The 27,501-nt window shown below is 32.6% G+C and overlaps 1 protein-coding gene across 2 annotated transcripts; it reads right to left on the bottom strand.

Moving 5' to 3' along the window:
* Positions 1-2,253: 2,253 nt before the first annotated feature.
* LOC126725633 (boron transporter 4) lies at positions 2,254-7,815 on the bottom strand. 2 transcript variants are annotated; one of them, XM_050430439.1, is made up of 14 exons: positions 7,694-7,815; positions 6,687-6,794; positions 6,390-6,472; positions 5,981-6,173; positions 5,757-5,895; positions 5,498-5,663; positions 5,254-5,420; positions 4,930-5,103; positions 4,743-4,838; positions 4,523-4,651; positions 3,987-4,297; positions 3,172-3,451; positions 2,961-3,098; positions 2,254-2,687 (listed from the first exon to the last, which is right to left on the bottom strand). In XM_050430439.1, exons 2-14 carry the CDS (start codon positions 6,788-6,790, stop codon positions 2,658-2,660), a joined length of 2,010 nt encoding a protein of 669 aa, XP_050286396.1. In that variant the 5' UTR covers positions 6,791-6,794; positions 7,694-7,815; the 3' UTR covers positions 2,254-2,657. The 2 variants fall into 2 exon arrangements, with proteins under 2 accessions (XP_050286396.1, XP_050286397.1); XM_050430440.1 differs by having other exon boundaries at positions 4,930-5,004.
* Between the last annotated feature and the right edge of the window lie 19,686 nt (positions 7,816-27,501).

The raw sequence follows: 27,501 nt of genomic DNA, 5'->3' as shown, positions 1-27,501 counted from the left end.
TAAATTTATTACATCATATCAAACTAAGGATTGAATAATATTATTTAAAGTGTTTAACAAGATAATATCACAATAAAAAAAAAATGAATTAATATTCATGCATTTAAATACTTAGTAATACATACTAAGTTTTTAATACTGATAGAGTAGGATGGGGTGAGTCAAGGCGGGACAGGGAGAAATTGTCATCCCCAGTACATATATCTAACAAAGTAATGACATAACTTAGTTTTTTTACTAATTACATGTCTATATTTTTATTGTTACACATCAACATTTTATTGACCCAATATGCTTCCCTAGGATGTGACCACGAAACACAACAACCGATAAGCGAGTTTCCATAAATCAACGTGATGAACTCCGTTGAGCGTATCTCAAAATAGGGTCATGTCAAATACAGAACTCAAAATTATTTTTTTTTAAAAGGTTTTAAATGATTGTTTAATTGTGTGCATGGAAAAAAAAAAGTTTTAAATGATTGTTTAATTGTGTACGTGGAAATAGAGGTTATTAGAAAATTTAACAATCAATTATAAGTAATTTTATTACAATAAATAAATAAAATAGTTGTTTTGGATCATGATTAATTTTTTAAATTTAAAATTTTAATTTGTTATATTACTCATACCTAGCTTGAACATGTACTTCGATGTTCTACGGCCCCAAACCAACTAAATCTATCCAAAACCATGAGCCATTCATCAATATCTGGGGTTTATGATTGGTCTTTATTGCTTCATTTCAGCTAGGAGAAAAGCTTGGTTTTGAACCGTGTGTAACCTTTTTATTGTCCTTTAACAAAAAAGAATATAACATGTTTTAATTTTCTTTACTTATTTCATCTTCCTATTTGGTACAGCATGGAGGCAAATGTGTTACAGATGTGACAATCAATGGCAAAACTTCTTCTTTTTTTTAATTTTTTTTGAGAAAAATCAGTGGCAAAACTAGAGCAGCATAAGTTGCATTGATTCACGGTGTAATTTGAATGGGTGTCATGTATGAAGAGAAATCTATGAACGTATTCGATACTTCTTTGACTATTTTTTATTTTTTTTGGCTAAATGACTCTTTGACTAGTCATATGTAATACATTAAACCAAATTCTCCACGTAACCATCTTCCACGAATGCATTTAAATTAGAAACTATTTTCTTCAAAAATGAAATGAACCTTATCTTTATAAGTTCCTTTTCTTCACGTTTTCTCCTTCCAATTTATTTCCCGTTTCTTTGTTGTCTTTTACTATATCCCAAGTCCAAAAGAATAGTCTTTTCTTTTTTCTATTGGGGTGAACAAGTTCTCTTGTACTTACTAATTACTATACAATGTACAATAGTGATTCAACATTGACTTCTGTGCATACTTTGTGTGGTTTAGAAGGAATTTTTTTTTAAAATAACAATAAATATTAAACAATTTAGTTAATTGTCATATTTCAAAACAATTTTGAAAAATAACATCTCGAGTATCTAAGTCTCGATTTGTAGAAAAAAAATTGCGCTAAAAATCGAGTTTTAGAGACTCGATTTCCATAAATTGCAAAAAACGCCGCTATATGGATTTAAAACGTCACTATAGGGATTAAAAACGCCACTATAGGGCACCCCAAACCTGTTACTTACAAAAATTTTTGCAGAAAAACGCCGCTATAGGTATTTAAAACGTCACTGTAAGGCTTAAAAACGCCACTATAGGTGAAATTTTTTGCATAAAACTCGAGTCTTAAAGACTCGAGATCTATGTGGCATTTTCCCACTCAGAACGCGAGTCTTTGAAGGTCGAGTTTTTTAAGTGGATCTCGATTTTTTGAAACTCGAGATGCTATTTTCTAAAATTGTTTCAAACGTTGTCTAACTTACAAAATAGAAAGGCTGAAGAAGGTTAGTCTGCTCAAAACCTCGGTTTAGAAGTTATAAAACAAAAAGATGGACCATAGCATGAATTGTGGACTAAAAAGGAGAGTAGTAGAACATGGAAAACAACATAGCTAAACATAAATACATTTTTATCAGATATCACAATATTCTAAGAACCCGAAACTGCTATATTATCATATACGGTTATAAAGAGGTCAATGATATCTACATATGAGGGGGCCATGATTTGCCCTTTCTGAATGTTGCCAAGGATCATACATTTGCAGTCCATGTTCACATTTTTATTGTAAGTGCTGGAATAATACTAGTATCTTGGCTGCATTCTTCAAAAGACAAACATTGCCAAGAATATTTAGAGTATGCCAAAATCAAGAAAAATAAACGGAAAATATATATATATATTAGAGCATCACATTTGAAATTCGCTGTACGTGTTTTTTTGTCCTGTGATTTTTCTATACTCCGTAAAAAAGTTGAACAGAAAATCTTTGCTTTGTGTTGCTGATAATCTGCTTGGGCCACTTGGTCATTTTCCTACTAATTTTTCATTGTACAAATGGAAAGACTGCCTCATTGAATCCTAACAATGTAATTTCAACATAATGCTTCACTTAGCAGCATCTCTCTCTCTCTCTCTCTCTCTCTCTCTCTCTCTCTCTCTCTCATCTATGGAATTAATAATGACATTCTACAACTGTGTAATCTGTGATAAAAGTAATCAACATTATCGTCATTGTCAGCTTTTCTAATTTCCATGGATATCCAACCAACATTTCACTCTAATTGCTTATCCTCCGGATAAACCTGAAAAAACACAATATAAAGCAGTGATCAGTATCTAGTGTTCATGCACAAGGTTGCATACACAATTAAGTACTTAAAACATGATTTACAATAAATTCTTATTGGCCAGTTTGGATGGAGGGGGAGGGAGGGGGAGTAGGGTAAAGCTGGCCGGAAATTAGCCTTAAGTGAAAGTGCATCAATGTGCATGACCCAATATTTGCACTGTTTTGCCTTATTGGACCTTGTCGTTAATTATAATAAGAGAGAGAAAGCAAAGCAAGTCATATTTACCTGGCCGTGTTTCTCCTCACTGAAGCTAACGGTTCTAACCTTCAACTCCCCTCTGCTTGTTGTCAGTTCATCTAATATCTCAGCATCACACATTTCCACTCCCCTATCCCCATTTCCAATATGTGGTGCATCCCTTTCCTGGTATAGTATATTATGAGTTTTGCAGGTTAATGAAAAATAATATTGTCAACAGACATTGGATGAAACCTACATTGAAAGATAGGCTGATAGAAACTCTTGGGGCACCAGTGACTTCCTCATACTCAGCTGCATCCAGTTCCTGCAAATGATGCTTCGCAAAAAGCTTGGGGAGAATATGCTGCCTTATACTGATGAGAAGGAAGAATGGCAAAGGGAACAAGATTCCAGCTATAGGAATCCATGTTATACCAAAACAGACCAGGAAGTATACGAATTGGAAGATTGTAAACGTGGCTATGTATTTAAATGGTACTGACTCCACAAAGGAAGCATGAACTCCTTCCAAGACCCTGCAATGATCAGCACGATAGGTATTAGAAAAATTGTTGGCAGCCAATACTTGTATTACAAAATTAAGTGAAATCTCCAGCAAGGGGATGTCAGGAATTTAATGTTTCTTTTTTTAATATTAGGCATTCAATACTTCACAGCCATACAAGAATCAGTAAAATCATTGGCAGCTGTGTCTCATACATATATGCCAATAGGAAGAAGAAATAATTTCTACTAAGGTTCTTTTGAAAACACTTGACTATCAGCATGTTCATTTCGTCCAATCAGGGGGCAGCTGGGAATAAATAATCATCAACAAGTCTCTTCCCTTTTTTAGACCCAATAATTTCTACATGTCATTCAACAACTTCATACCCTTCTTGAGAAATGAATCCACTAACGTTTGTGTGTATGAATATGTGTACATTATCAAATGATTATAAATAAATAAAAAATTACATTAGTTTGAATTTCACTTTGTTAAGGGACATAGATAAAGCAAACTTGGCTAAAATGTGAGCAGAAATGTAATGGATAAAAAGAACAACATACTTGTACCGCCGTCCAGGTGATATGAAAAGAAGGAGCATCCTTTCCCAAAACTGGTTCCCAGGAAGACTGTCTATGGCCATGAAAGCAAAGTATCCCCAAAGTACTGATGTAGGTATCTTCTTTATTGCAGGCATAGCAAAAACTGATGCTGCCACCATGAGTGACTGTAAGAGATTACTCACTCTCTGCTCATTAACTCGGACAGGCAGATGAGCATCAATGTGCTTCTCGGGATCAAATGTATCCTTTGCATTTTCACCTTTCATTACCGCTTCCTTCAAGTCTTCCAGCTCTTTAACCACTGAAGTAATCTGCAAAACAAGCATTTTAGGGTGCAGGAACCACTTGCATATAGAATTTTGTATGCGGATGAAGTTTTATGGGGGTGGGGGTATTGAGCCTATACAATCATTATAAACTCAAGAGAGTGTAAACAACTTTCTTGATAAAATAGTAATGACCATCTCAGAGAGGAAAAAATGTTGTTGAGGGAGGGATTCAAAGAAAACATGTTTCTTTCACAAGTTAGTACTAACCGGAGGAAGTATAACTTGACTGCTGTCCATTTCTATGAACACAGCTTGCATCTTGCCATAGACTTCAGAGTTGCTAGCATTCTGCCTTATGCTTTCCTTGGCGCTCTCCACCATCTTCCTTCGCATCAACTGCAACTCATGCATTAGTTAAATTACTTGTCTAATCCAGCTCAATTACCAACTATCCCAAGTAAATTCCTATGACTTTCTATAAACCCACCTGCCTCTTGAGAACAGCAAGGCTTTTAGTGTGCATGGGGGACTGTGGAAGGACACCATTCGAAGGAGGTAACCCAAGCAATCCACAAAGCAAAGTCTGCAACCATGTTTTACAAATATAGAGCATAAGTCTTCATAAATTGTACAAATAAAAATAAATGCCAACACAAATTACTAGTGATACATACCATGAAAGCTAGCAATAAGATATCATAATGATATGCAGAAGGGTTCTTAAGATTGAACTCCTTTTGTTGTGCCATCTGTGAAGCAACACTGTGGTCAAAAAAGTAAAGCCCCGCAATCATCACAGCAGGAATAAAGGCTGCAAAGATGTATGCTGGAGAAACGTTGCCCATGTCCTATAGAAGATATGAATCAATATATTTTGGTGCATACACAGAAAAACACACTCCTATCTTATACTGTCATGGAGGTTATGAGACACACAACAAGAAGAGAGCCTATTAGCGAACGCAAAAAGGGGGGGAAAATTACAGGACATAGTTTACCTTTACTACAGTCCAATGGTGTAAAGATGTGGATTCCCAAGCAAGAGGGCTGTAGAGCCTTCTGGGAACACCAGAGGGAACTTTTCCAGGTACACTGAATGACAGAGCTGTCCACACTAGAACCATCAAAGGAACCCCATAGTCTGCAATGAAGCTTCTAAACCACCCTGCATAACATAGTAATAACTTTCAGATTCAACATGTAACCTATTCAATGACTAGGCATAACTTTTGCTTGACAAACCTGTGCCATACCACCATGACCTCGCTTTTCTGCTCTTTAAAGCAGTGTAGAGAAGGCCAAAAGTAAATATGATTCCCAGTAATCCATTTGTGTAAAGCCACTGAAATTGATACTTCACTGACTTCGGGTCCTCAGCTTTGGGAACTTCAAACTCACTTGCCATTCCCTGTGATTCAGAATTTGTCAAGTGTTAAGCAGTATGCTTCTCAAGTAGATGTTGTATACTCCCTAAGTTGATTCATTTCAAGACTGAAGTTACCTTGATAGCCTCTTGTATAAAGAGAACAGCAATCAGCATGCCAAACAGTTCACCTGCAATCCTCGTAAATTTATTGATGACTGTGCAAGCATTGAATATTGCAAGAATAAACAGCAAGAGAGCTGTCCAAACACAAACCCTGCATAATTTGTATCAATAATATCAAATTACATAAAATTCGTTAAGAGCACATACTTAAACAAATGATGGTTGATTCCTATTACCATCCAGCCCAAGCCAAGAAGAGTCCGCGTCCCAAATCTTCCCTTCCTTTAGCAAAGTTGTACAAATATGTGTACATAATAACAGTTGGTTCTGCAACTCCCAATATTAAAAGAGGTTGTCCTCCAAGAATCGCATGTATGATACCACAAATAGCAGTAGAAGCTAAAGTTTCAACGGTGCTCAAGCTACCATCTGAACAGAATAAAATTTCCATTGCTTTCAAACTTATCAAAGAAAATAGGAAAGAAAAGATTTTTCATTTAGTCCCCATTTGGTCACCAAGAAATTGAGGCATAAGAAACAAAAATCAAAATAACAAAAAGCCTTAACATCTCAGTTCATCTTTGCCTTTCTACTAATTTATCAGCAATTGAACAAATCACTGAAGAAAAAGACTAGATGACTAACCTGTATCTCTGCTTAGTTGCTCACCAAAGGTAATGACAGGAAGAGCAGAAGCAAAGAAGATGTAGGTGGTTGGGGCCAATATCCTAAAATGACAAATTGATGGAATTAAAAATACAAATCCATGTGACAAATTATAAAGTAGGTGTATAAAAGACAATACAAACCACTCTTTTCCAGCCATAAACCTTGTAGCTCAAGTATCACTTTCTAGTGTTTACAATGAAGACATGCAGGGTTTAAACCCTCCCTCCCCCCACCCCCCATTGTAACTAATGAATTATCAAAAAAATAATATACCCAATTCCAGAACGAAGACCGCTTGTCCAATCTTGTTTGTAACACTTTAATCTTCCTCTGACGTCATTTCCAATACCCCTGAAGGGAGATCTCAAGTTCTCCATTTTTCTGATTAAGAAAAAAAAAATCCCATAATTTAATATAAAAAGCCAGAACGCAGAAGTTCAAAATCTTATAATTTTAATGAGAAAATCCTTTTTTTTTTATTGACTTAACAGAAACAAAAACATATATGCATTAAAAAAAAAATTCAAAAAATTCAAAAAATAAAAGCAAACATCAAATGGCAAATAAATAAAAACCAGCAAACCAAAACAGAACAGAGTTAAAAACTAAAAAATCATGAAGAATAACTTCCATAAAAGAGAAAATAATTCCATGCAATGATTATATCAAGCAACAAAATTTTTCTTTGTTGTGAATGAAAAAATCACTCTTGTACTCCTCCAAGTCATTTGACTGGACAACAAGATTTATGAATAGTCTGTTTGGTAGAAGAGAGAACACGAAAAGTGGCAAGACATAAATAAAAGCCTATTCTTTTCCATCATTCTGCTTTCCAAAACAATCAAAAACTCAACAAAACAGAGAAAGATAACTACTTGTATTAGTCTCGGTTGGGTCAATTTCTTTTCTTTACTTGCTTGCCTTTCTCATCACAATCAACAAATTCAAAGAAGAAGAAGAAAAAAAAGAAAGACAAAAGAACTCAAATTGTTATGATCTTCATTTCCCAGCATTTTCTTGGCAAGCAAACATGTAAATCATTAAACAAAATCTTTTGCATTTATTTTGACATTCATAAATTAATAAAAAACCCAGATACCATATAAAACCACCATGCACAAAACATGGATTATACCAAAAAAAAAAAAAAGGAAAAAGGTAGAGAGATATTACATAAGAAAAAAAAAACATTAAATGAAACAAAATAAATAAGCAGCAGCATTCATTCCCAGAAGACTGAACAGACATAAGAGTGATATTTACATTGCTGTAGAACTCACCGGAAAACTTGTCAAAGATGAAGAAAGTGTGTCCTCGTGTTCTTGACTTCCTTTCCTTTCCCTTGAGTCCACACTCGAGGGCTGCTGCTTTGTTGTTTAAAAGTAAGGAAGGGATGAAGAAAGGAGGCAAAGTCCAATGCCTTTTAAATGTACCCGAGAGTCCTATGTTTATGTGGGTCCCACTTACTTCCTCTACGGGAATGAATGAATGCAACTTTTGCAATTCCTCAAGTGTAACCATGAATTTTTTTAAAAAAATTTTATGGATGAAGTTTTTGTTTTGTTTATTCCTAATAATGAGTCTAATAGGACCGAATTAGTGGAGACCTACTAAGACTTGTTGATGTTAATAGGATCAAATGATAAAGACTCCATCTTGTTAATGAGTATCTTAGTGCCGAGTAATTACATGGGAAAAGTTCAGAAACAACCCCATAGTTTTACCATTGGGAGATATTAAATTCCAAACTTTTAAGGACTTTTACAGCTGTACATTTCATGTGTAATGGGTGGGATTTGCTTGGATACATTTATGAAAGTTTTGAGTTTTAAGAGTCCCATTTGATGTGTCCCAATAATAAAATTATGGTTTTTTTTTGGGGTACTTTCCCCCTTAATTATTTAGAACTCCATTAGGATAATAACATAATTAATATTCATTTTTCTTGCATAATTGTGGATCTTTATTAATTAAATTCATGATACAAGTTAAAGAATTATTAATATTCAATTATGAGTTGTAATATGCTTGCCAATAATTTATCGATTTGTGCCATAAGTCTTTGGAATGTATTTAATAAATAATGGGAAGGTAATGATAAGAAAAGCATGGATGATATTAAGTAATCTTATTTGAATGTTTTAAAATAAAAGAATTGGAAAGAATAAAATGTAATAAATTAACAACGTTGTTATTATACCCTTATTTTAAAATAAAATGATGAACGTATAGGGGTATTTTAAGAGTTTTAGTGAAAATTTATTAAATCTAATTTCATTCCCTCCTATTCTTCCCGATTTTGGGAATAAAAATTTGAGGGTTTGAGAGAAAATGGAAAAATGGGGAGTTCCCTTCTTTCCTTTCAATTCCATTTCCTCCCACTTAAATTCCTAAATATGAGAATGGTTTTTCTTCATTAGAACTCCCAAACAAGGGAATTAATTGAAGAAATATTTCCAAATAATTCTTTTCATTCCATTTCTTTCTCTCTTCCCAAAAGGAGTGTGTAGAAAATGTATGAAAATATCATTTATTGGAGTTTTTTTTTTTTTTTTAATAATTTGATTGTTAAAAGTGGGAGAATTTAAAACTTAAAAACATTAAAATGAGTCAGTTGATCTACGGTGGTCTTTTTTACTTATTTATTGGAATATTATATGCACCTTAACCAATACTCTTACTGCATTCAATAACAATAAAAAATTTATAAAAAAAATAAAAAAAAGTACCCTCTTTTTGTAATATCTTATAGCACCCAAACAAATATCAATACAAGTGAGAAGTAGGTGTAGGTTGCATACAACTATTCCTTTAAGCTAGCTAAACTACTGATTAATATCAAATCACAAAATTAGATGAAGAATAGGGTTTTTCTTTTTAATAGAAAACAAAACAAAACCAAACCAAATCAAAAACAGGTGATATATTAGCAATACTGAAGAAAGTACATGTGCATTTGGCTCCAAATTAAAAAACCAGCTTATTTTTGCTACTATTCATTAGTCCCACTATACTTTTTGGTACTATTCATAAGTCTCACCGTACTATTTCATCTAACTTTTACTTTTATCTACGTACAATACTTTTAGTAAAAGTTTTCAATTTCAGCAAAATAAGCGAATCCTAAATAAACCCTACATGTGGTAATTTGGGTCGGTAAACCCAAAGGAGAACTGTATTCTATGGCAATTTGGCTAGTCTCTCATTTAAAAGAAGCCAATTAATTATTTGATGACAATCAGGTATTAATGTACAGCACATAAGTTATTACTCTTTTGAAAAATAGGTTGAAAATCTTCTCATTTTCTTTACAGTCACAACATATTTCACAACAAATTTTTATTACTGTCAATATGATAAGTAGTTTAATAATGAATAATAAGTTAAGAACCTTGTAACTCAATTAATTGACAGTTTCTTGTGTTCCTAACCGAAATATTTATTCGAAAATCCCCCTTACCCCTAATTATCAAATAATAATAACAATAATAATAATAATAATAATAACAAATGATAAAGTGGTGTCAATTTATAGTAAGTATCATGTGAAAATCAATAATAGCATGCCAATTTAAACAATTGTAAAATTTATTGTGAAAATTAAAAAAATTGTGTCTATACATTACTCTTCCTAATATATATATATATAGGAAAATTATTAGGTACTCCCGGAATACCATAAATGCGTACTCCTTTCTCTCACATGAATGGTGAGTCCCACCATGAACTTAATGAGTGGGACCCACCATTCATGTGAAAGAAGGGAGTGTGTATTTATGGTATTCCGAGAGTACATAATAATTTCCCATATATATGGGTTTGATTCAAGTTTCACCTAGTGTAATTCTAAACAAACTCTAAGCAATGTTACACAAATCAATATTTTTTAATTGGATGTGAATTTTGACAAATCGACCGTCGGATTATATTATCTTTGTATATTATTCATGCTTGCAAAATTTTAGGGTGATTAAAAATCAACAGTCATGTCATCTATCAATTGTATAAATTCCGGTTTTCGTAATTTAAAATAATGCATAAAAGATGAGTTTATGGATCGAATGGTAAATAACATCCGATTGGTATGAAAATTGGCATGCGTGTTTAGAACATATAGAACATGTAATCCAACGGTGGAATTTTCAAAATATAAATTCAGTAATAAGCTATTGGGTGGTGTAATATTATTTAGAGTAACACTAGGTGTAACTGAACTCAACCCTATATATATATATATATATATATATTGAAAACACTCTTCCTAATAAATTGATGAAAGTATAAAGTGATTAAGTGAGTGTGGTATATACTGGTAATGTTGGTAGAAAATTTGTAGTATGCTATGCTCTGAAATTTCTATGGAAGTGATTTTTTTCTCCATAATTTGATAATTAAAGTGATGTTTGATTTTTTTTTTTTTTTTTTTTTTTTTTTTATGGGAAGTGATGTTTGATAATTGATTCGTGAATGGACCATTATTATTCTAGCTGGATTTTGGCTTTTCTTAACTTGATTCAAGGCATATATGCATATAGACAGAAGTCGTATAGGTTGGATCAACCTTTGGTAATTAAGTTCATCCTTAATTTAAGTATTTAAGTTAGACTAGCTCTTAATCTTAGGTTTCTTTTCCCCCTACCAAATTAGTATTTTTTTACATTAAATAAATAAATTATATATTTAAAGAAATTTTCCCAAAAAAAATATTTGCCAATGTCAATATTTCGTATACTTGCATAGTTATGTTTAAATTGGTATATATCACATTCTCAAAAAAAAAAAAAAATGATATATATCCATTCATTTTTTTTTTTTTTTTATCTTGTTTTGTTATTCTTTACTTTATCTATATTTATTAAAAACAATTAATGATTAATTCAATGGAGTCAATGTTTGAATTAGTGATATTAGTATATCAGTCCCTTAGGATATGTTAGGCAAGAGGATTTTTGTTTTTGTTTTTAAAACAGTATGAAAATAATTTTCAAAAAATTGAATGTGAAACTAGTTTTCAAAGAATAACTTTTACATTATATGTGTTTGGCTCACACTTTTAAGAAAAAATTTCAAAATATTGAAAAAAATTGATGTTTGGATGATAAGTTTCAAATTTGAAATATGAATTTTTTCATGATAAAGATAAGTTTCTTAATTTAAGAGATAGAAGAATTTGGACAAATTTATGGGCTCTACTATTTTCAATTTATTTATAATTATGCCATTAAAATTATTTTATGTATCTTGAAAACATCCTCTCAACTATTTTCAAAATTTAATCTTTTTTTTTTTTTTTTTGGAAACTAAAGAAAGAAAATTTTATTGATGTAAAAGAAAACGTGTACAAATAAAAGACATACAGCAACTTTGCATGTCACAGTAAAACAAACCAAATAAAGAAACAACTTCAAAAAAATTAAAATTAAAAAAAAAAAAAAAAAAAAAAAAAAAAAAAACACACACACACACAACTTAAAAGTTCTCGAGTAGATGAAACCCGCTGGTATGTCTCCAGAACTGCTAAGGCCCCCTCTAGAATCAACTTTGGCTGTGTTTGAATTTTCTCAAAATAGAACTTGTTTCTCGCCTTTCAAATTGTCCAATACAAAATTGCCCATCGGAAATAATTTTCTGAAAACTGTATTTTAAAAGCATCAACCAAACAGTAGATTCAAATGTGGGACTCATCATTTTATGGTTTCCAAAACAAAAAAATTTATTTAAATCTTCTTACCAAATAGGCCCTTAACAATTTGATACTCAACAAAATTTTGATGTCTATCAGTTTATAAGAGGAATATACACTTCTCAAAGAAAACAGAAGCTCACATGCAGATATCTGAATATTTGAGATCCAAACATGATGCAATTTAATTAAGAAAATGTTATTGACATTATCTAAGAGATTAATTATTATTATCTAAGTAATTATCAATTTCTTGACCATTTTTTCAAACTTCATGCCTCCACCGACGTCCACTCTCATTTTTATAAGTTGACAAGAATTCCTTATGGTTGTTGTCCTCCTATTAATATTCGACCAATTTGTCCTTTATAGCATGGGTTTTTTTATGACAATTCTTGTCGGTGAATATAATTTATAATTAAGGTGACGTTTACATAACTACATTCCAAGACAGTCTTATATGACACATGATTTGTATCATGAGAAAAAATTACTTTTAAGTATGACAGTTAAAAGTTACAACACTTTTTTTTTTTTTTTTTTGAGTTATATTAAAAGTTACAACACTGATAATCAATAATTTGTAATAAATTGCAATCATACTAGTTGTCAGAAGCAAACACAAAATATACTTATTTATTTCTCAAATGATTATTGGTTTTTTTTTTTTAATACAATATAGAAATTCTACTCTATCTTAATCTAAGTGTATATGTGTATGAAACTCCCTCCCGTAAACTTGAACCTCGGCCCTTACCCCCACACTCTACAAACACTTATATTTGTGGAGTAACCATCACGCTAATGGTACGCGGTAGTGATTACTGGGTTTATTAATTTCACATGCTGATTACATTTCTTTATGTTTTTTTCTCCAAAAATAAGAGAATTTTGTTTTATGCTAATATGGGGATGTCTTTAAAATTTATCCTATCTTTTGTTGGTTTTTGAGACTAATGGACAAAAATTAATTTTATTAATATGATAAGTAATAATGCTACAATTAATGATATCATGTTATTGACCAAGTTGCTTACCTTTCACTCTCATCATTAATGGCTGTATTTTAAGAAATGACCTAACTTTCGTAGACATGAGAGGGGGAGTGAGGATCTAATATATATATATATATATATATATATATATATATATAACAACACACCATAAACTTCACCAAAAGAAAAACAAGAAAGCCATTGAAACTTTTTAAAAAGTGTAAGGCAAATTATACTTCATTGTGCATACAAATATTCTTTTAAACAAGATGAGATAATCACTTCTTTTTTTAATACCCTATTAATTGCTACTGTCAACGAAAGTTGGTGCCACTATGACGGAATTTATATTTGTCATGGAAGCACTAGGTTGTCACAGAACTTTAGCCGTATCCAAACACAATATTCCAAATCAGGCTATTAGGCTAACGTGTTTAGAACTTTAGATCCTAATGGAAAGATACACTGACCTTAAAAAACACGTACCTAATATTCTGCTTAGTTCACAGCACACCTCGTTCATGAAAGCTTTGCCACATTAATTAAAAGGTTCACCTAGCTAACTAATATACTTCAAAAGTATATACGTTCAATTTCAAAGTTTGTGGATTCCATTTCAAAGAAACCAATATGATCCACTAAAATTAGCTTAGACCTAGATAGGTAGGTAGGTCAAAATTGAAATTTACCATAGGCAGAGTTTAAAACTTTAAATGCAACATTGCAAAACTCTTTTGATAAACCTGTCTATCTTTTCCAAGGGGGAATACTAATTTTTTTTTTTTTTTTTTTAAAAAAAAAAAAAAACTCTACACTCCCTAGTCTTGCCCAATGCAAAACCCATCTTTCTTTCTTTCTCTCTTTTTTTTTTTTTCTTTTTTTTTTTTATTATTTATAAACAACAAAACTAATACCATTAACTACTAGAGGCTAAATCAGTTGTAGTACAAAAAAAATGTATAGCGATACATTTTCCATCCAAACGAATAAATCAGAGGATAAAAGCAAAGCTAACTATATAGTCTAGATACCTAAAAGAAATGAGGGTTTGAGATTATAAAAAGTTTTATATAAGCTTAAATAAAAAGACCCTATATATGACTATTGGTATTAATATATAGGAGAGTAGTTTTGTACACAAGTCGATGTCATATATGCATGCATCATGTGAAACTGAAAGTAGATGAAGATTGCTATGATCTCTTAGTCTTATAAGGAGTAGGAGAGTCAGAGACACTCCTCGATCGTATCTTTGAAGTATATTTCTTCGTATAACATCATCCATTGAAGAAGAAAAAAAGTATTGAGATCGATCATGATATATAGATGACAGTCACAGGTAGGTATTCTCAATCTCATGCATACATGCATGCAAAATATGTGACAAAATTTCGTGTGCAAATTGGTTTCCTGTTTGTCCAATAAAGTAACGCGGCATGTCCAGTGTGAAAAAGATCAATTTGATCACTTCTTTTAGATTTCTCGACACTTTTTCCAACATGCATACCCAGAGAAAAAGAAAGACGTGATCTTAAAATATATAGTGCATATATATATATATATATATATATAAATTATTTGAATTTTTAGTTGTCACTAGTCACTATCTTTTTATTTTTTTTTGCATGCATTAGCTTGCAAGTTTATCCATGTGTGCCGAGGAGGGAATAAGTTAGCTCACGCCCTCATCAAAAGAGCAGTTTCATCTGTAAATTTTAATGTTTGGATAGAAGAACTACCCTCTGATTTGGAGTGTGTACTCCAAAACGATATTTCTTAATTTTCTTTTTTATATGATCTTAACTTTTTCTCTCAAAAAAAAAAAAAAAAAACCTTAGGCCCTAACAAACCAAAACCTATGAGCATTCGAGAATGTGAGTTGGTTTTTTTTCGTAAATGCGAGTCTGAGTCATTCAACATAGAATTTAGCAAACTCCCCTATTTACATATGCACGCTGATGAGCTTTACTTGGAAACAATTAATTTAATACTTCACACTTGACATTGTAGCCTCGTAGGTAATTATGTATCCATTTTTTAAAGAGTAAATTATATATATATATTTATATATAATTTAAAATTATTTTTCACGTTCTATGATAATTCATCTTTATCATCAAGTTATAATACCAATTTTTCTTATTAAAAAAAAAAGTCAAGATAAAAAATTTTATTAATTAAAGTAATTAAAACTCATTATTTTTAGAAATATTTAAATCATATCTTCATAAAAATATATAAGTATTAATGCTTGGCCCACTTCATACTATTAAAAAAAAAAAAATTGTACTCACACTCAATTAATGTCTTTTTCTCTTCTCCAAAAAAAAAAAAAAAATTAGTGTCGTTTTCTACTTCATACTATAATGTCTTTTCCTTTTCCTTTTTTAATTCAATATTCTTCACTCTTGTTTTGTCTTGTACTCATGTATAACACATTTATTTTAGGAGTAGTTAGGCTTAGAGCATCTGTTCAAGAAAATATATAATTAAGTAAAATTTTTTTTTTATATAAGCTTAAATAAAAAGACCCTATGAAAAAAAAAAATAACCTCTTTGTATTTATTGCTTACCTATCTTTTTCTTTTTACACTCCTAAGAAGGTAAATTTATTTTTGACTCTGTCACTGTCAGTACAAAAAGTATTACTCTTTACACTCATGTGAATGTTGAATCCTCTCGTTCGGTGTCATCTTGATCAGACTTGCATTTTATATGAATGCAAATAGTATTGCTCTCTTTAGTCTCTACAGTCATGTAAATGATGGATTTCATCATTGGGTATCAACCTAGGATTCGTTTTTTTTTTTTTTTTTTTAAATAATTATGAGTCGGATTTATGTGAGTATAAAAGTATTATTTTCTCTAAAATTAGGGATATAGGAAGATTCTAGGGATCATTCCAAAGTTAGGTAAAACACCAAAAAAATTAGTTAAAATTTTTAGATGACAGCCTCTATATATATATACAAAGCTTTTTCTTTAGAAAAGTATGTAAGGACCTTAACTTTTTCTACGCAATAACGTGGCTAGCTTCTTCCCTATGTGGTATGCAACTGCATGTGCATCACTTGAAAGAAAATTCAAAGAAAATGAAATGTAGAAAAGTTTCCAAAAAGTTGGGCTTTGGAAATTGCAAGAGCTTTGAAGAATAACCATTAACAAATAAGGTGAGGATCATATTTTCCACGTGGTGGAAATTTATTTTCTTTAGACAGACGCGTGTTCTCCTCAACGGCTCAACCAAGAGACAATATGGGTAAGTTATTGAGACATTGAATTTTCAAATAAGCAGACAAAATAGACAGTAACCATCACAATCACTGGTTGCTTCAAAGTGGCAATTTGGCAAAGGACAAATGAGAATATATGGGGATAGTGTGAATTCTAGCCGGTAAACTTGGTAAAGTCTTCGATCTAAACTTTAAAGGTGAAAAACTCATTTTAGTCTCTATATTTTCACGCGATTCTTACTTTGGTTCTTAACTTTTTTTTCCACCAATTTTAGTCCCTATCCTAGAAAACACGTCTCGTTTTTGTCTCTGACGTTACATCAGAGACGGAAATTGCACAGCTGGTAAACGGCATGCACTATTGGCCTGACGTGGCCATTAAAATAATAATTAAAAATGCCACGTCAGCATTTAAATTAAAAAAATTAATTTATTAATTTTAACTAAATAAAAAAGATTAAAAACTAAAAATCATATTAATTGAGATCTAAGTGTGTGTCTTGAACAAGAACACAAGTCCAGAAATTAAAAAAAAAAAAAAAAAAAAAGGAAAAACCAAACCCTGAGATCAAGAACACAGTTCAAGATCTAAGAACAAAGAAAGAAAAAAACGCCCACATACACACACTTTCTTTCCTTCACTCAAACTCACTCAAAAAAACAACACCTAGATCTAAAGTAATGTCGATCCCGGTCCAATTCGTCGAGTCAGGGCAGGGCATAGTCCGACTCGTCGGTGTTGAAGATCCCGAAGGTGTTCCGAGGGTTTCAAGTGAGGAAGAGCGTGAAGAAGATCACGACAATCAGGAGAGAAGTCGATGAGGTGGCACTGGAATCGATGAAGAAGGACCCAAAGGAGAGGCTGAGGGTGAACGAGACGTTTATGAGCTTACTCTTCAGGTTGGATTCGGTGAGAGGCGTCGATTCAGGGGTTAGGGATTGCCAAAAGAGTGTGATCAAGAGGGCGATCTTGTTGCAGGAGTTTTTGGACTCCATTGTTGCTGATGGACAAACCTTAACCCTAGGAGGTGAGGTTGATGAAGCTTCTGATTCCTCCGAAATCGGGGAAAAGGAAGGTAAAATCTCTAAGTCTGAGGTTGAAATTTCTGGTGCTAATTGAGCTAAATTTGTATTTGAGCTAAATTTTTTGGGTTTATTTTGTGTTTGTTTCCTAAGAAAATATAGGTTTATGGGTTTGTTGGAGATTGGATTGTTTACTGGGTTTATGGGTTTGATTTGCTGGAGAATTCAGTGTTGTATGGTTGATTAGTTATTCAATTATGGACTTTGTGAAAATCATGTGGATTAGTGATTTGCTGGAGAATTCGGTGTTGAATGGTTGTTTGTTGGTTTTTTTTTTTTTTTTTAAATAAATTTTTGGGTTTGTGTTCTTGGATGTGGGTTTGTGTTCTTGTTATTTTTGTTCAAGACACACACTTAGATCTCAATTCATATGATTTTTAGTTTTTAATTCTGTTTTTAATTTTTTTTATTTAGTTAAAATTAATAATTTTTTTTAATTTAAATGCTGACGTGACATTTTTTATTATTATTTTAATGGCCATGTTAGGCCAACAGTGCATGCTGTTTGCCAGCTGTGCAATTTACATCTTGATGTAATGTCAGGGACAAAAATGAGGCACGTTTTCTAGGAAAGGGACTAAAATCGGTGGAAAAAAAAGTTAGGGACCAAAGTGGGAATCGTGTGAAAATGTAAGGACTAAAATGGGTTTTTCGCCAACTTTAAATTGTATACACCAAAAACTAATTAATGTCTTAAACCGATGATAAAAAAATAATAGTTTTGGGACAAACAGTATAGGTTGGAAATACTATCATATTTATAATGATAATAAAAAAAGGGTAGTGAGCAATTTTTTTTTTTTTTTTTGAGAAGATTTTTATTTTTAATTTTATTGGTTAGCATGATTGGAATTTATTTTTTTTTTTAATTTTTTTTTTGGGTAAAAAGGAAAATTGAGGAATGGGGATTGTCCATAGAAACAAAAGAAGACGTACGAGATTGAAGTTTAAGTTTGAGTGAAAATGACTGAAGTTTTGGTTTCTTTGGTCAATGGTTGGTCTGATTTGGGCAAAAAAATAATTTGGCAAGACAACATTGGATTTATATATATATGAAATAGGTTCAAGTTACATTTTTTAAACAATTAGATTTAAGTAGATCCAATGGTAAAAAAAAGACCCTCATTAATGCTAATATTCTAATTGATCTCATTTATTATCCCCTATTTAATACATTTCATACTTATTTCTAAAAATAAAAATGAAACCTCATTAATAATTATTACTTTAGTTCTTTCCACATGCATAATGGCACCAAAAAAAAAAAAAAAAAAATTGGGCTTCAGTAATAATCATTTTTGTAGTCGAAAAATAATGAATCTAATTATTAAAGTATAAAAACATGTGTGATGCTCACAAAAAGACATCAACAAAAATGTATAGAATATTGTTGAAAGAACTACATTGCCATTATTACTGAGATTTTATTTCATGAGACAAGATCTGGAGTGTTCATGTTGATGAGGCAAGGAGCATGGTGGTGAGATTGGAATTAAGCAATGGAATTGAGTTGGAGAAAAGCAATGGAGGAGAAAGTGAGAGCAGAGAAAAATGTGATTATGGAGGAGAGAGAGACGTAGACTTTTTTTTTTTGGGTTTAGAGATAAGTATGGAATGTATTTGTAGGGTCACATTTTTCAGCCTAGGCCCAAGATGCATGGGACCTTAGACCAGTGAGCCCGATACAATGAATTTGTAGAGAGTGGATCAAAGAGCTGAGCTTTAGCGTATGGACAACCGTTAACAAGGTGTTCTTCACGATCAAGCTAAGGTGAGCTAAGTTTACCAAAGAAGATTAGTCCTCAACATGGTCCGAGGAGCTTTTTCTAATACCTCTCTGGTGTGTTAAGGGTTTCAGCTCCCTTTTCTATCTCCCTTCACCCCCTTTTTATAGTAGTTTCCTTCCTCTTGAATGGGGTTCCTAGGGTAGGTACTTGTCCCATTAGCCCTTCCCTCCAGTTGTTGGGGGTGGTTGTAAAGGCAGAAAAGCATGACTATGTCAGGCAAAAGCCACTAAATGCAATAATGGCAGTCTTTCCCTTAGACATTTCCATTTTCTCCGTTGTCCTTTTTTGCTTTAGTACTTTTCTTGTTCTGTGAAATGATTTGGGGCATCACTACCAGTAGCAGGTTAATCCCTTTGTCCTCGGCTACATCCATGCCGAGGAGGGTTCTTCCCATGGCCGAGGAGGGGTTTTTTCTTGAACTGGGTCATTGGCCCTATATAGACATTGACATGGACCTCCTGGTCTTTTACCCCCCACAATAGCCCCTCAAAATCCTGCTGTCCGACTCCTCGGACGGAGAGGAGGGTTTTGGTGACACTTAAGTTCTTCTTTAAAGTAACTAATTTCCCCATAGGTTTGAGTCCGAGGACCATGCAAGATCTTAATTCTGTCTAACACTTAAGTTCTTCTTTGAAGTAACTAGTTTTCCCATAGGTTTGAGTCCGAGGACCATGCAAGACCTTGGTTCTGTCTAGCACTTACGTTCCTCTTTGAAGTAACTAGTTTCCCTATAGGTTTGAGTCCGAGGACTATGCAAGACCTTAGTTCTGTCTAGTATTTCTTCTTTGAAGTAATTAGTTTCCCCATAGGTTTGAGTCTGAAGACCATGCAAGACCTTGGTTCTATCTAGCACTTAGGTTCTTCTTTGAAGTAACTAGTTTCCCCATAGGTTTGAGTCCGAGGACCATGCAAGACCTTAGTTCTGTCTAGTACTTGGATTTTCTTAGAGTAACTAGTTTCCCCATAGGTTTGAGTCCGAGGACCATGCAAGACCTTGGTTCTGTCTAGTACTTAGATTCTTCTTTGAAGTAACTAGTTTCCCTATAGGTTTGAGTCCGAAGACCATGTAAGACCTTGGTTCTGTCTAGTACTTAGGTTCTTCCTTGAAGTAACTAGTTTTCCCATAAGTTTGAGTCCGAAGACCATGCAAGACCTTGGTTCTGTCTAGCATTTAAGTTCTTCTTTGAAGTAATTAGTTTCCCCATAGGTTTGAGTCTGAGGACCATGCAAGACCTTGGTTCTATTTAGCACTTAGGTTCTTCTTTGAAGTAACTAGTTTCCCCATAAGTTTGAGTCCGAGGACCATGCAAGACTTTGGCTCTGTCTAGCACTTAGATTCTTCTTTGAAGTAACTAGTTTCCCCATAAGTTTGAATTCGAGAACCATGCAAGATCTTTGTTCTGTCTAGTACTTAGTCGTTTAGAAAGTTGTCAATACGCGTTAATTTCCCCAAAACCGAAAGTCCGGGGACCCGACATAGCTAAGGTTCTATTTAACCGATTCAAAAGATTTCGGTTTGGCCCTCGGCTTCTTTCTCCGAAGGGAATTCAATGAACCGGATTACTAGGCCCGCGAAAATTAGCCCCTTGACAAGTGCACAGGGCACACATATGACGTCAGAAGCGCCTAGAACCGCTCTCCGTTTAGCAATCCTTCCCGCGTAATCAACGCTTCGAAGTGTAGACCTAAGTGGAAGCTGAGCTACGACAATGACGGTGTGTTCTTGGAAATAACGGGGAGGCTTTCGTGTAACTTGTACCACCGCCAAAATGGTCCTCTTGAAGGACTCCTATTGATAAGAGCTTGATCTCACCGTGATTAACCGTTGCATTCGCTAACGCACAAGCTCTTCCCACAGACAGCGCCAATTGTAGGGTCACGTTTTTCAGTCCAGGCCCAAGATGCATGGGACCTTAGACCAGTGAGCCCAGTACAATGAATTTGTAGAGAGTGGATCAAAGAGCTGGGTTTTAGTGTATGGATAACGGTTAACACGGTGTTCTTCACGATCAAGTTGAGGTGAGCTGAGTTTACCAAAGAAGATTGGTCATCGGCATGGTCCGAGGAGCTTTTTCTGATGCCTCTCTGGTGTGTTAGGGGTTTCAGCCCCCTTTTCTGTCTCCCTCCACCCCCTTTTTATAGTAGTTTCCTTCCTCCTGAATGGGGTTCCTAGGGTAGGTACTTGTCCCATCAGCCTTTCCCTCCAGTTGTTGAGGGTGGTTATAAAGGCAGAAAAGTATGGCTATGTCAGGCATAAGCCACTGAATGCAATAATGGCAGTTTTTCCCTCAAACATTTCCATTTTCTCCGTTGTCCTTTTCTGCTTTAGTACTTTTCCTGTTCCGTGGAATGATCTGGAGCATCACTACCAGTAACAGGTTACTCCCTTTGTCCTCAGCTACATCCATGCCGAGGAGGGTTCTTCCCATAACCGAGGAGGGGTTTTTCCTAAGACTGGACCCTTGACCCTATATAGATATTGACATGGACCTCTTGGTCTTTTACCCACCACAGTATTAAATAAAGGATAATAAATGAGATCAATTAGAATATTATCATTAATGAGAGTCTTTTTTTAACCATTGGATTTACTTAAATCCAATGGTTTAAAAAATGTATAACTTTTGTAACTTGAACCCATCTCTCTCTCTCTCTCTCTATATATATATATATATATATATAATTTAAAATTATTTTTCACGTTCTACGATAATTCATCTTGAGAAATGATATGTCTACAACATTTTCACAATATTTTTACAACAAATCTTAAGTGGTAGGTTAAACTGGTTATTATTGTTGGAGCAAAAAAGTAATATTGGTATTAGGTTCAAATTTGAATCAATAACAACTAACTACTTGTGATTTGTTATGAAAATGTTGTAAAAATGTTATGGACGTAACACCTCTCATTCATCTTTATCATTTAAAACACCAATTTTTCTCATTAAAAAAAAGTTTAGATGAAAAATTTTACTCGTTAAAGTAATTAGAACTCATTATTTTTAGAAGTGTCATGCTAATGAGTGTCCTTAGAGCACTGGTTAAGAATCCAATTAAAGAAAATTTTTATGAGAAAAGAAAAAAAAAAAAGCAATAAATGTTTTGACGGTTTTTTTCATTTTCCATAAAAGTGATGTCAAAACTTCCTTTAATTGGATTTTTAAACAGTGCCCTAAGGGCACTCTAAGCATTTCCCTTTTTAGAAATATTTAAGTCATATCTTCATAAAAACATATAAGTATTAATGTCTGGCCCACTTCATACTATTAAAAAAAAAATTGTACTCACACTCAATTAATGTCTTTTTCTCTTCTCAAAAAAAAAAAAAAAAAAGTTCTCACACTCAATTAATGTCTTTTTCTACTTCATACTATTAATGTCTTTTCCTTTTCCTTTTTTAATTCTAATATTCTTCACTTTTTCTTTTTCTTTTTGAGAAAATAATATTCTTCGCTCTTGTTTTGTCATGTGTACTCATGTATAACACATTTATTTTAGGAGTAGTTAGACTTAAAGCATTTGTTCAAGAAAATATATAATTAAGTAAATTTTTTTAGTAAGTGTCTCTTTTTCTTTTTTACTTACATATCTTTTTCATTTTACATTTAGAGTTTTTTTTTTTTTTTTTTTTTTAATAGAGAATTTCAACCTATGACGTCTGTTCCTGATGATAGCTCTTTATTATTAGACCAAAATACCGATCAGTTTTTGGTATAGGTGGGAATTGAATCTCAGATTTCTTATTTAATCATCAGAAATTTTACCAATTAAGTTAACTAGAACTCATATTTTACATTTAGAATTAGGGATATACGAATGCTTCCCCCCCCCCCCCCCGTCATGTGTACTCATGTATAACACATTTATTTTAGGAGTAGTTAGACTTAAAGCATTTGTTCAAGAAAATATATAATTAAGTAAATTTTTTTAGTAAGTGTCTCTTTTTCTTTTTTACTTACATATCTTTTTCATTTTACATTTAGAGTTTTTTTTTTTTTTTTTTAATAGAGAATTTCAACCTATGATGTCTGTTCCTGATGATAGCTCTTTATTATTAGACCAAAATACTGATCAGTTTTTGGTATAGGTGGGAATTGAATCTCAGATTTCTTATTTAATCATTAGAAATTTTACCAATTAAGTTAACTAGAACTCATATTTTACATTTAGAATTAGGGATATACGAATGCTTCCGCCCCCCCCCCCCCCCCCAAAAGAAGAAATCGTATGATTTTTTGGTTAAAAATTCGGGACATTTTCCACTTTTGCTGTTCATAAAAAAAAAAATAATAATCACAGAGTTTTGTTAATAATATTTTATATATTACATCCTATATGTTAAGGTATATCAAAGTGACGTAGATGGGCCTCCCACAAATTTATTTTTGGCTGTCATTGTCAGTACAAAAAGTATTAGGCTGCGTTTGAAATGACTTCAAACTGATTCCGGAAATGATTTTCCGGAAAATGGGGGTGTTTGGCTGTTACTTCAAATTCGGTCAAACTGAAAAGCATTTCCAATTGACCGAATTTGAGAGCCAAAACAACGGAAATGATTTTCCGTTTCTATTTTCACTTCAAAGTACTTTCGGCCTTGGAAAATAGAGAGAGAGAGAGAGAGAGAGAGAGAGAGAGAGAGAGAGAGAGAGAGAGAGAGAGAGAGAGAGAGAGAGAGAGACATCACCGGCTGGCGCGGTAGCGCCGATCGCGATTACGATCTCCGCTTCGATCTTCGCGCGATCACGATCGCGATCGACGCATCGCGCGAACGCGTCAATCGCGATCGTGATCGTACGAAGCGCGAATGCGTCAATCGTGATCGCGATCGCGCAAAGCGCCAACCGCTTCGATCACGATCGCGCCACTCGCGATCTCGTTGATCACGATCTCGCCTTCGTTTGTCTGGATTTGATGATTTTTTTCTGGGTTTTGTTTGTGTTTTGAGGAATAAATGATATTATATAATTGTTTGATAACCAAGAAAATGTGAGCAACAAGTAGAAAATGTGTTTTTCTATGGTATTTTCAAGAACACAACCAAACATCAGAAAATATTTTCCGAAACATTTTTTGAAATGCAACCAAACACATGAAAACATTTTCCTTTTCGGAAAATAGCATTTCCGGAAAATAGAATATTTTCCGGAAATACTTTTACACGAACCAAACGCAGCCTTAGTGTATTATTCTTTACACTCATGTGAATGTTGAATCCTCACATTCGGTGTCATCTTGATCAGACTTGCATTTTATGTGAATACAAATAGTATTGCTCGCTTTAGTCTCTACACTCATGTAAATGATGGATCCCATAATTGGGTATCAACCTAGCTAGGATTCGTTTTTTATTTTTAATAATTAGGAATCGGATTTATGTGAGTATAAAAAGTATTATTTTCTAACCTCAAAAAAAAAAAAAAAAGTATTATTTTCTTTAAAATTAGGGATATAGGAAGGTTCTAGACTTCTAGGGATCATACCAAACTTAGGTAAAACACCAAAAAATTAGTTAAAATTTTTTAGATGACGTGGCTACCTCCCTCCCTATGTGGTACGCAACTGCATGTGCATCGCTTGAAAGAAAATTCAAAGAAAATGAAATGTAGAAGAGTTTCCAAAAAGTTGGGCTTTGTAAATTGCAAAGAGCTTTGAAGAATAACCATTCACAAATAAGGTGAGGATATCCAATGCTAATTTCCATGTGGTGGAAATTAATTTTCTTCGGATAAACGCGTGTTCTATCTCCTCAACCAAGAGAAAATATGGGCAAGTTATTGAGACATTGAATTTTCAAATAAGCAGACAAAATAGACAATAACTATCACAATTACGTGAATTCTAATTAATTCAATTGATAAAGTCTTTTATTGTTAATCTATAAATTGTTTACATCAAAAATTAATTAATATATTAGATCAATGATAAAAATAATAATAATAATAATAATTTTGAAACAAATTGTATAAGTTGGAAATACTATCGTATTTATAATTTAAAAAAAAAAAAAAAAAAAAAAAGATGGGACAGTGGTTAGAGATGACTAAGCTCTGGTTGGATCCTGTAATAAATAAATAAAGATAATGGAAAGGATATTGAGCAATTTTTATTTTTAAATTTTTTTGAGAAGATTTTTATTTTTAATTTTATTGGTCAGCATGATTGGAATTTTAACAATTTTTTTTTTTTTTTGGGGGTGGAAAGGAATTTTAAGCTTTAACATTGAGGAATGGGGATTGTCCATAGAGACAAAAGAAGTCGTACGTGATTGAAGCTCAAGTTTGAGTGAAAATGACTGAAGTTTTGGTTTCTTTGCAGTGGTGGCTCTACTTGCAAGCCAAGGTGGTCACTTGAAAAAAAAAATGTATTTATAGTGAATGTTTGGATAGCACGTTTAAGTGCTGCATCTTCTTCTTTTTTTTCTTTTTCTTTTTTTTTTTTTTAGCCATAACTGTTGACCGGTCTTTTGTGAACAGTGCATAAATGCACTGTTCACAGGTCCCACAAACTCCACTTTTTATCAACTTTTTCATTAAAAATAGGTTCCACGGTACTATTTACACGTTTAAAAATTATTTTGCTACAGTGTTGTCAGTTTTCAGTTTTCGATTTCAGCAAAATAAGTTCTATCCAAACAGAGCCATACACTTGTCAGAAAAATGTTATAAATGTTATATGCTAAACTAACCTATTGTAACTATCCTAATAAAAATTTTGAACACCTTGACTTGAGAATTACAAAAATTTGAGTTCAATAAAAATAAGAATAGTGCTACTACATTCACAATATTTTTACAATAATTTTACAACAAATCTAATGTAGTAAGCTACTACTGATTCTAATTTAGGCCAAATACTAATATTATTTCTTTACCCACCAATAACAGCTTTTTGTATAAGATTTATTGTAAAAATGTTGTAAACGTAGCATTATTCCAAAATTAATTCTACCTCCAAACATAATTCTTAATCCCTTTTTTTTTAAAGCTTAAATAACAACGATAAATATTAGCTAAAATAACAACAAACATAAACCAAACAAAAACAAGACAAGAACAAACAACAACAAATGAAAAAATTATTCAACAAAAAGCCTATTATAAAACATAAGGATAAAATTTGTAATTCGTTCAACATATTCAATAAAAATAATTTCTAATTTCATTTTTCATTTTTCTTTAAAAAATTATACCAATAAAAATATTATGGTAATTTAAATTTTTTAGTGATCACCCTAAAAAAATTTCTAAAGCCGCGGCTGTTTCTTTGGTCAATGGTTGGTCTGATTTGGGCAAAAAATTAATTTGGCAAGTCGACATTGGATTTGGACCTTTGCGATATCGTTCTCTTGCAAAACTTTTGGCCCTTATTTATTTATTTTTTAATGGTCGTTCATTTAAACATCTGGCATATTACAAAACACAACACAAGGTTTCAAAGAAACACACACAACACATGATGGACCAACCAATAGCCAGACGAAAAATAGATACACCTAGCAAGCCGCGTTTTTTTTTTTTTTTCTTTTCTGGTGAAATACAGCTACGCAAACCTACAAATCCAGACGCACACGCAAATAAAAAAATAAAATAAAATAAAAGTTTTAAAATTGGTGTAAACAAAAAAAACATAGAATCATGCTCACAACTTCACTTTTTAACTTTATGAAATGTATCTCTGTTGGATAATCTTAAAATCACTTAGTAAAAAAGAATAAAAAAATTTACTTGACATTGGTCCGAACTACAATCTAAAAAGGGAAAAAATTTGGTACTAGATGCGATCTATGAAAAGAAAGAATGCAATGCTTCATTTACTAGTTACAATCTAGAAAGAAAGCAAACTTATATTAACATGGAATCGGTTTATAAACCCAAGATTTAAGTTCAAAAACTAGGTTATAGAATGGATCTAAGCCTTTAAAATCAAACCATGTTAATTCTCTCTCTCTCTCTCTCTCTCTCTCTCTCTCTCTCTCTCTCTCTCTCTCTCTCTCTCTCTCTCTCTCTCTCTCTCTCTCTCGTTTCAAATCGTTCATATGGATAATTAGACCTCCTTTTGTTTCCAATGAAAACGTTCAAGGTTCAAATCTCATTTCCTTCGTTATTATTATTATTATATAATCTCTTTTTATGTTTCTTTGCTTTAGGTCAAAAGCCCTATCAATTGTGTGATCTAGCTGATCGATATGTAACGTAATATTGCATACGCACTATGCAACAATGAACCTTGTGCATGTAACATTATAATTTTTTTATAAATATTTTAACATTTTTCTACCTTTTTGGCTGATACTTACTCTTTTTA

This window comes from Quercus robur, chromosome 5, assembly GCF_932294415.1.
Source record: "Quercus robur chromosome 5, dhQueRobu3.1, whole genome shotgun sequence".
Lineage (NCBI taxonomy): Eukaryota > Viridiplantae > Streptophyta > Magnoliopsida > Fagales > Fagaceae > Quercus > Quercus robur.
Note: the sequence above shows the minus strand (reverse complement) of the source record. Positions and strands in the feature narration are given on the sequence as shown.